This window comes from Tyto alba, unplaced genomic scaffold (genome assembly GCF_018691265.1).
Source record: "Tyto alba isolate M040663 unplaced genomic scaffold, T.alba_DEE_v4.0 Super-Scaffold_16, whole genome shotgun sequence".
NCBI lineage: Eukaryota > Metazoa > Chordata > Aves > Strigiformes > Tytonidae > Tyto > Tyto alba.
The window spans coordinates 14134209-14144729 of record NW_024881278.1 but is presented as its reverse complement, the minus strand read 5'-3'; the positions used below and the strand labels follow the sequence as shown (position 1 = coordinate 14144729).

At 45.0% G+C, this 10521-nt stretch overlaps 1 protein-coding gene across 4 annotated transcripts in view; it reads left to right on the top strand.

The window, feature by feature from the left end:
• The first annotated feature begins 9484 nt into the window (after positions 1–9484).
• Positions 9485–10521, top strand: part of STUM (stum, mechanosensory transduction mediator homolog) — a 48897-nt gene continuing 47860 nt past the window's right edge. For all 4 annotated transcript variants that reach the window (XM_042789831.1, XM_042789832.1, XM_042789829.1 and 1 more), the window contains exon 1: positions 9485–9738. In XM_042789831.1, the coding sequence (XP_042645765.1) occupies positions 9552–9738 (187 nt within the window). In that variant the 5' untranslated portion in view covers positions 9485–9551. The remainder of the gene's footprint in view (positions 9739–10521) is intronic.

Below are 10521 nucleotides of genomic sequence, written 5' to 3'. Positions count from 1 at the left end.
TCATGTGCTGGAGTGAGATTTTTGCCAGCTATTCATGACACAGAGCACAGTGCATGTTTTCTCAGTGTAGACTCATAGGACTCCTTTAGCACAGATTGCTTTGGGATGGAGGGAGCCACCAATGACTACAATCTCTCTGGAGAAAAAAAAAAAAAAAAAAAAAAAAAAAAGAGCTCAAGTTAAATTAGGCAGTTTTATTCAAAGGTGGAAACCTGTAGGCTGCCCTCTCTACCTCAGACTTCAAAAAACAAAAGCAGCCATGCTGTTTTCTCTCCCTGAGTTCACCATAGTCCTCTATCCAGAGTATCTACATGTTACCCCTCTCTGCCTGGAAAATTCAGAAATGTAATAATCTCCACTGTAAACACCCCTTTCCAGGCTCAGAGAAAACTTTCTGCCTAGTCCCCATTGCACTTGACTCATCTCTCTAAATTAATATACCAGGTATACCCTTCCTGTGGGCGAGAAAAACTCACAAGGAGATCAGCAAAGGCAACATTAATCCCATTCTAGATTAAAAGGAATTTAAGCAGGTGTCTCTCTATGCCAATAAATAATTTAACGTAATCTTCCAACTTCAGGAGGAGAGATAGAAAAGAAGTAGATGGAAGAAAACAAATATATCTTAGCAAGCAGTGATTTAGACTGATAGTGCACTGATACCACAAGAACTCTTTTACAGTCAGATGATTTGCTAAAACAAATGAGGAACCAGCCTTCCTCCCCACAGTCCTTCCTGAGTCCACTTACAACAGGACGTTCAGTCCTTCTGCATGCTGCTAATATCAGCTCCCACTGCCTGAGAAGCAGCTTCTGTCATTATTGCCTTCTTGATTATGACAATCTTCACTATTACATTCCCAACTCTTGCCAACATTAGTTGGGTGCATTATGCTTCAAGAGAAGCTTTGCAATTTCTTTTGCTGAACAAGCTTAAAAATACCATTTTTATCCTATTTTAATTCCTAATAGCTATGGAACATTGCTACAATTTGTAGCACTGTTGCATGTCAATGTAGTATTCACAAAATGTGTGAGTGCAGTCTCAGGAAATTAAGTCCCCTACTTGCTCATAAGAGAAAGACTTGGCAGCATCAGAGAAAGTTCATGTTGCAGTAAGTACTTGACAATGCACAGATAAAACTTATCCCTCTTGAAAGGGTTCCTCAGGCAAAACCCTTAATCTGTTCTCAGCAAGTCTGGCTGAAACTATTAAACTCCTGGTGAGGGTATCTGTGCCTTGGAACAGACCAGAGACCTACTGCTGTCCCACAAAGCACTGGACAAAAGCCTTCAACATGGACCAGAGCCCATGCAGCCATGTTTAAAAGAATATAAAACTTCTTACATTCCATACATAAAACTCCCCATCCCACTAGGAATCCCTGATCTAGTCATCAGCACCTATGGCTTACACCTCTTCAGATGTGACCTACGTCACCGTAGCTTCGATTTCCACCCAGCTGAGACTACAAAGCTATGGACAAAGGTAGCAGAGAAACAAGGATTGAATAGCTCATACTTTTGGACTTCTAACTCATTTTTAAAATTGGTCCTCCCAGGTAAGGGGTAGAACAGTATGAGGAAAGCATGCTTTTCCACTGTTCTTGTGTTGGTAAATTGAGGATCTCATTCCTCACAGCCGTCAAATAGATGGGTACCTTTCTCCAGGATCAAAATTTATGTATGCTGGCAAATCAGCCTCTGTCTGCATCACAATTCAAGCAAATCTCAAGAAAAGGGAGCAGCATATGTTTTTCTGTTTCACAGTTTTCTGAAAAGGCTGTCTTACAATACGTAACATTTAATCCTGTTTGAACCAGCTTTTATTGAGAAATAAAATATTATATAAGTGGCAAGAAATTTGATCTGAGGTGTAATTTCATTTAAGGCAGAGCATGACAGCTTTGCAGTAGTTTACCTGATGGAATGATGTTCTCAAGTCACAGAGCATAATTTGACTCCCTCAGACATAATCTGAAAGAAACAGCCTGTACACTAAAGGCTTCTGTCTCATCTCACTCTCATACTAGAAAACATGTCCAAGAACAATGACCTTGAAGGGGTCAATCCAAGTGCACAAAGAAGGGAATCTGGTCTGTCCAAACATTGCTTTAAGTTGTAACTCAGATACCCTAAACCCACTAAGATATGCACAGCAATCCATTCCTGCTTACCTTTCAGGCACCTAAATTTAGAGGTGCTTCACTACACCGACAGGTTATTTCCTTATTACATAATTTTAGTTGCCTGTTGCTGGTCATTAATGCTCCTCTGTAGAGACTGATATATCTCTCCCAGCTGCAGTTCTGTTGTGGTTTATTTTAGGCTTCTGAACTCTGCCTAGGTCCCTCAGAGAAACCATGATCAGAGCTTGACAAAATTAATTTTACGTGGTGGGAACAGCACTCAGCTTTTAAATAATAGTCTCTGGCAGAATATACTCACCCAGGAAATCGAACATACAGATACTCAGTTCTACTTTGTGTGAAATGTACTAAACCATTAAACATTTGTCCTCCAAAAAGGCAGCAGCAGAATGGATGCCAAATGGATGAAGATATCTAAATATTTCCTACTGGTTCCTTCCAGTCTTAACCAGAGAAATAGATGCTCAACTTAAGCAGACTTGATCATTCCAGGAAGATGTGAGGGTCTGCCTCGCCACTGACTGCAATAGGGAACTTACATAGCTATGTTAGGTAAACTGGACAGTTTTGGATCAAGTGTCTGAAAATTAGATGGACCAGACTTGTGTCAGTTCTAGACTGCTGTAGGTGGACCAGAATATGGCAAAAAAAATTACAAAATTATGTCTGTCTGTTCTGTGTCCTCCTTCTGCAAACTATCACACTGTGAGTAGGATAAAAGTTTTTGAAGGGGAGAAGGAACAGGGTCTCATCTTGGCAGACAGCCAGAACCTAGCAGTGTTTAAGAAAGGCTGGTACTGGAAGCTATGAGACAGGCAGAAAGAGAAAAAGGGATCATCGTGGGGAAACATTGGTATTGGTTGGGCAGGAGACTGTAAAGGAGACTGTATTTGTGGGGTGTAGGAATGGGCCTGGAAAACACAAACAGTTTAAAACAGCAAGCCTTGGGCACTTCCAAGTACAGGAACTGATCTACTGAACCATGGTGCAAGAGGACTGAATAATCCAAGATATTAAAAGTCACAAGTGTTAACTCCTAGAAACTTTGTCCTGCCCACACTTACAAAAAGGGAATGCCCAGGAGCATCGTATAATGCCTGTGATCAATAATTAGTACATGCTGGAGAGAAGACTGCTCAAATCAAAGAACATGACGGAAGTGCACAGGAATGCTAGGCGAGTAACAAAGTGGTCTATGCTATGTTGCAAGGTAGAAAGTTTAACAGAGAAAGGGGCCATAAAAGGGGGAAATGAGGTTACATTAAGATAAAGAAGAAAAAGGAACATTTCAACAGTTAAAAGAGAATCTCCATAAGCTCAAATGAGGATAGAGACATGCAAGACTCTTAAAAAAATAATCAGTGGCAAAGCAAATGGCCAGTGCCACAAGATCACCACATGTGACACTGATGGACGCTGGTGTAACAGTAGAAATCTATAGCCTTCCTGATGTTTTCCATAAGTATGTTTCAATGACAGAAATGAAATAAGAAAAAATACAAATATTATTAAATTAATAGAGCAAGGACCAAACCAAGTCACTCCTTTTCTTCCCTGCAGTTTTTGGGTGATGTTTGAAGGCGAATTAAGATCTGCCTCTAAATTTTGTTATTCAGGTCCATTCCCACCAAAAGACTTCATGACAGGGAAGAAGATGAAAACAAAGAACATTATTTCAGTGGCAAAGAATTATCAACAGGATACGATTCAGAGTGAAGGACTTCCATTTGACAAGCAGCTGGTGTTAGTGGACCAGTAGAGTAGAAATTGATCTTAGTCAGGTTTCTTTATCTTATGTGATGCCGCTGCCTGACACTATTACAGGTTTTACTGCAGGTTAATACCTTTGTAACCTGTAACAGTCACAGATAAATTCTAGAATGAACCTCCAAACCTTTAGAGACCATACTAGAGGTGCTGTCATATCATTTGGACAGATGCAGACTGACAATAAACCTAAGCCATACTAATCTAAGAGAGGAACAAGCAACTGAACTGGAGGCAGACCCAAACCTAAAGCTGGGATGCAGTCATCAAGGGACTGAGCTCCAGATTTCCATTCATATCCCACATTTCTTAGAAAACCTGCAATGTGGGAAGACTGAGACTAAAGAGTTTAAAGTACAAACCCTGAGCTAGCTGCTCTACCTTAAGGTCACCTCACTTCTCAAACTCCAAGACAAATGACATTTAACTTGCTGCTAGAAGGCATTTTCCATAATAAGGCACTGCTAGACATGTCTGATGTGCTTATGTGGGAGAAGCCCTCATGGCTGACACTAGACTTCAAAAGTGAAACACAGTAGAGAAGAACCATGTGCCTTTCAGTATCACTGTATTTAATGGATGCTGTCTTGTTTGGGCTCCTTACACAGGGAATTGCACCCACTGTGACTGGGATATCCGCTCTACTTTCAGGGCAAGAGTGCCTGACTTAGAACGGGAGTGGGAGAAGACAAGTTTGTGCTTGCAGATTGCTTTTGACCACCCCAGTATGCCTACTGTTTCTCTAGTGCCTGTCCTCTTCCTTCACCTATCTTGTCATTGTTATGACAGGGACAGTTTTTCCCAACTATCTTTTCCCAGTTTCTATAATGGGAGGATTTACTTACTGTGGATTTTTTCTCTATGAGCTATATAGTTCACATTGGGCGAGGTTAGGAGATGTTACAGAGCCTGGCACAGACATGTGGGATCGATGTATAACAGTCCAAAGCTGTTTTGGAGGAAGAACAACTGCATAGACTCTGTGATCTGGGAAGAAAGGAAGACAGCTATGTGCATTAAAACATGAGGACTGTCAGTGCTGACATTCCTCATACTTCCTAGAAATGACTGCAGTTGGTTGTGCACAGGCTGTAAAGATGAAGGGATGCTTTAACTGAAAGCTGGAAAGGAAGGCAGGAGCCAGGGGAACAGATTTGTGCTGGAGTCCAAAGCATTTCTTGGTAGCATCACATACTGTCAAGACACAGCAGGATACAGCTGCAAATGCCACCATTAAAAGTCTTGGGCTAATAGAAATCGATGGAAAGAGTAACATTTCCTGTTATTTTGACAAACTTATGCAACAGATGAATTAACAAATATGAAGCTACTATTGCTCCCACTCGAATCAGTGCCAGTTAGGCACAAAGAATACACTTCAGTTTTTTTATGCCCCTCTGAAGTCTGTAACAAAACTAGTCTGGAGTCTTGTGTGCGCAGTATATACCCATGCACTAGGTCAGCAAGTCTAGCTCTCATTTGAACCAGGAAGAACCCACCAAGTCGAACCCAGCCTCTTATGACTGACATCTGTCAGATGGAAACAATTTATGAGGTCTCAGTGCCATGATAGTCCCATCAGAACAGAGTCTACATGGGCACTTAACGAATAAACCATTCATCTTCACAGAGGTATGTTTGTCTCTGTGAAGAAACAGGACTCCCCAATCCCAATTTCAGTTGATACAATCGATGTGCTAATGACACTGTCACCTCTGTGATTCAATTAACTCTAATCTGCACATGAATGAAATTAGTTGATCTTTTCTGTTAGGAGAAGGCTGAACTCCTTAAACCAAACTGATTTCAGTTACAATAGGTGGAGCAATGCTGGATTTACAGTGGTGAACTGGAGTGCAGACTCCAGGGCTCCTCCTGCCCCCAGGGGAGTGTTAGTGAGCAGTAGCTCTGCTTGGCTCCTTATTGTCTTTGTTAATAACACTTCTAATTTGATTTGTGTTTGAGTTTATTTTTGTATCTCTCTTAACATGCTTTGGAAAGGACCCAAGCTTGGGAGTGGGATGTATTTCAAAAAGATGGACCCCTGCTTACTCTAGGTATGTCATCAGTATTCAATTTGCAGTTTTTCTCCCTTTTGAAGTCAGAGTCAAACTGCCATGTGCCAAGTGCTCAGAACATTGTAACAGAGAAGCACCATCCTTTCCTTTTGCAGATCTCTAATTCTCCACTGACTGCATAAGAACAACTTAAATACTAGTACAAGCAGAGAAAAAAAAAAAAAAAAAAGTTATTCTACAACAGCAAGGCAAACTCATACAACCAGCTAATCTTGAAGTTCCCTTTGGCCTGACAGCACTTCCTTCAACCTTTAGTGTATAAGTAAAAAAGTCCATACCTGTAAAATATTTGAAATACAGCTTGTTTATCCGCTGTGGAAACACAACAAAGGGAAAATCTCCCATTATAAAATAACATAACACAGGTCCTTGAAAGTCAGCTTGTGACCATGACATAAATGCCTTCTGCTCTCATCTAGGAGATAAACCTCCTCTGGGAATTTGGTGGCCGTGAGCCACATGTTGGACTCCTCCAGGCCTGACTCACATAAAACTCTCAGGATACTGATCAAAGCTCCAACACATGCTTCCCACAGCAACGTCCACATGCAGTATAACCCACCACAAAGGCTTTGCAACAGGACCAGTGTCTGTCAATTAGAAGGTCCATCTTAAGTCTTGACAGCACCGGGGACACATCTGTTTCACAAACAGGTTCTCTGGTCATGCTTGCTCATCGAGGACCTGGCAACTATAGGTACTCTTTTCAGGACTAGAGGAAGTCAGACTTCTTTGGTTTTAAGAGCTACAACATTGTGGAAGGCCCACCCATCTGCAAGAGGTCCTGCAGTCCTGTTGCCATCTGGGCCAACTACAATGCCTACTTTTTCACCAGAGATTAAGGTTTCTCAACTTCTTAAGACTACTAAGTGTCCGCCCTTGAGGCACAGCTGCAATGCTGGTCTTCAGTTTTACCACGCTTGCCTCCTGCAGCACTACTATGGAGAGAAGGCTGGAGAAGGCTTGGGGAAGATGTGTTCCCAGTCCTGTGTGTCAATACACTGGTGCTACAGTGTTTTGCCAGGGGAGTTCTGCAGTTGGAAACAATACCATGAATTCAGGCTGGTTTTGTTTTGTACCCTTTTTTTGTCTTAAATGCAGACAAACAGTGTTATGAGTATCGGTTCTGTGAGCTGTTTTCATGCTGAGAAGTGAAATGAATATTTCAAAGATCAGATTTGAAGAAATCTTAGTATTATTAGTACAAATATTACTACTTTTTATAAATTATTATTTTATTTTCCTCAAAAAAATTCAGTGCTGGGTCATATTTTTTTACCTAGGTCCCAGCATAATTTTTTGTTAACAGCTGTCCTTCCTCACAAGCTCTCAAGCACATAGATTCTTGTCTCCTGAGCAATAGTAAAGCATGCAGCACACAGGCTCAGTATGAGATGGTTTGCATGGTTATCACGCACCACTCAAGAAGCATGGAACAAGCACAGCAGACTAACGTTGCCACCAATTCATTTGTTTAGAGAAGCTTGGAAATGTCACAACGTGTTACACGACGGTATCTCTAATATACTCCAAGTCAGTCATAACTTTTGCCTTAGGCACCTGAGAACTTCCATGAACACTGGCAGCGCAGAATTAATGATGCAGTTCAGTCTAGAAGTGGCTGCATTTTAATAGCGGGTAGAGTAAGCCTTATGTATTGCCAACTAATCTTGAAGTAGTAAATTAATTAACTCACATTTATCAAATGCTTTGAGATCTTCCAAGGAAATGTTCCATAAAAGCACAACCTGTTATTAAGTATTTCTGACAAAATATTGTTTTAATTAATCTTAGTCTTTGATCTTCTATTTGGGCTATTCTCTCCATGGCCTTTTGCTTGCTTTAAGGGTAGATAATGTGGGCTCACCTACACACAATTTCCAGAATCTTTATCAGTTCATCATCCGGTTGAGTCTAGAGAATTGAAACACTGAAGTTATTGAGAGTGTTCAAGCTGTGGATTCTGCTTAGGACAGGCCCTGGGCAGTCAATATTCATACCATAAAGATTTCTCATCTGACTGTAGCTTGATCAACCAGCACAGACAGACAGAATTCATGTAATTTACATCAGATCTTTCTAGGAGAAAGGTGCTGCCCTCCAATAGCTTTGTGTCTAGGGGATATAATAGGCTGTCATGAACTATTTTGATAGAAATAGATGTCACCATAAAAAAAAAAAAAAAAAAGCCAAGCCAGGCTGGCTAATATGCTCCAGAAACACATATAAACTGTGTGTTTAATCAAAAAGAAGTCAGAAGATTTTTTTTGATAAAAGGAACTTGGAAGATAAGCAGAAAACCTGTTAAAAATAAGAGATTTTACATGGGATGTCTTTGTTTTTATGATTCAGAACCCAGCTATTAGAAGAAAAAAAAAAAATCCTAGGAATAGGATTCTGCATCTCTATCATTTAGTTTACCTAACTTTTTCATTGTACGAATTTGTACTGAAATCGATTAAACTGTTGAATCATGTATTTTCCAGGTGGCATTCCAGCGGTATACTTAAAGTACTTAAAAGATTTTCTGTTGGGGTCTGAATTCCTAGCACGAACTCCTCTGCAAAACTACAGCTTCAAAATGCACGACGAGACACAGGCTACCCTCTCTCTCTTATGCAAAAATCCTGTGCGTGGGTCACACATTTTATATCAGGATTAACGCCTTTAGTATTTTTCCAGCTTTCTCTGCTGAACCCTATCTGCAATGACCAGCCTCATCATCATTTTTAACTACAGACACGTTCAAGTTCCATTACCACTTCATCCATTAAACTGTGTACTGAACAATAATTACCAGTCCTACAAAAGGGTATTTCATCTAGTGGTACCGATGTGAATCAAGATACATTCTCACACTGTCCCAAACCGCGATTAGATTTTCAAGGGTTTATTCTTCTCTTCAGTTCCTTTTAATTCTCGTGGCTCTCCTCCCTTTTCCTCTTCTTCCCCCTTACAGGAGGCTTTTTCAAACAATAAGCGAGTGTGGGTTTAATTTACACCTTTCCTTACACCTTCTAAGCGCAGCTATTTTAAAAACCGCACAGAGCATTGTTTTTTCACAGCTTCTACCCTCTCTCACCTCGAAACGGCTTTTTCCTCTTCCCACAGACTAAACCTCCTCGCCCCCTCCTCACTTTCCCAGGCGGGTCTGGGCGAGCGGGGGGGGGGGCGGCCCGGGGTGCAGCCCCGCCGTTTTCGGACGATCCGGCCCCGGGCGGGCGCTGCCTGAGGGGCCGGGCACGCGGGCAGCCTGACTGACAGACGGGGCACGAGGCCGAGGGCTCAAACCGCCTCAGGCCCTGAGGGGAGGGGGCGGGAGAGCATTGCTAACCGGCGCCGCCGGTGACGCGGGGTAAACCGAGGCGAGGCGAGGCGGGGCGGGGGACACCGGCGGGCGCTGACCGGAGCGCGATCGGCGGGGCGGGAAGAAGGGAGGGGACCGCTGCTGAGGGAGGGAGGGAGGGAGGGGGGCGCGCCAGGGCGCGCGCGCAGGCGGGAGCGCGCGCGGCGGCAGCTGGGAGCCCGCCGTGGGCACCGCCGCGCTGCGCCGGCCATGGATCCCTTCCCCAAAGACGGCGAGAGCGCGGCGGCCGGGGAGCCCAGCCGGGGCGCTGCCCCCTCCAGCGGGGTGGTGGTGCAGGTCCGGGAAAAGAAGGGCCCCCTGCGCGCTGCCATCCCCTACATGCCGTTCCCCGTGGCTGTCATCTGCCTCTTCCTCAACACCTTCGTGCCGGGGCTGGGTAAGGAGCGCCGCAGCCCTGGGGCGCGGCGGGAGGGAGGGAGGGAGGGAGGCAGGACGGGCGGGCCGGGTTCTCCGCACGGGGGTCTGCCGGCGGCGGGGTGCGCTTTCCACCCCCACCCCCCGCGCTTCACCGGGGCCGCAACTTTCCCCGACGGCGCCGCGGGAAGGGAGGGAAGGAGGGAGGCAGCGAGCCCCGCCGCCCCGGCGGAGAGTTTCGCGGTCCCCGGGGGGAAGCGGGGTGACGAAGAGCCCCCCCCCCCCCGCCTTGGGGCAGCGTCCGCGCAGCGCGGAGCGGTGCGGGCTGCGCCGCGGCCGTCGTGTTTTTTTTGTGGAGGGGAAACAACGAGGGGAGCGCCGCGGCGGGACGGAGCCCTCTCCGCGGAGAGCGGGCAGGGAGCCGCGCCCGGGGCGGGGGGCAGCCGCCCGGCCCCGCGGCGCGCCCGGGGGGCTTCTCTGTGTGACTCAGCGAGGCAGAGGCCGGTCCCCGGACCCGGGGGCTGAGCATCCCCCCCCTTTTTCCCCCCCTTCCGTCTTCTGCAGGCGGGGCACGGCCCGAGGCTGGGCGTCCTGGGGCTTCGGGGAAGGGCTTCAGTTGTTAGGGCTCTTGCGAACGGTAATTTTGGTCAGAGGACCAAGCCGCAGAGTGACCCCATCGCTCACCAGCAGAGACGAGCTTTCAGAGCCCCTCTTCCCGAGTTTCCTAAGACGACCCCTGAAAAATGTTCGTTTTGTACCGTTACTGTAAGGAACTGATGTCCGGAGAAACTGGGGATTCACAGTT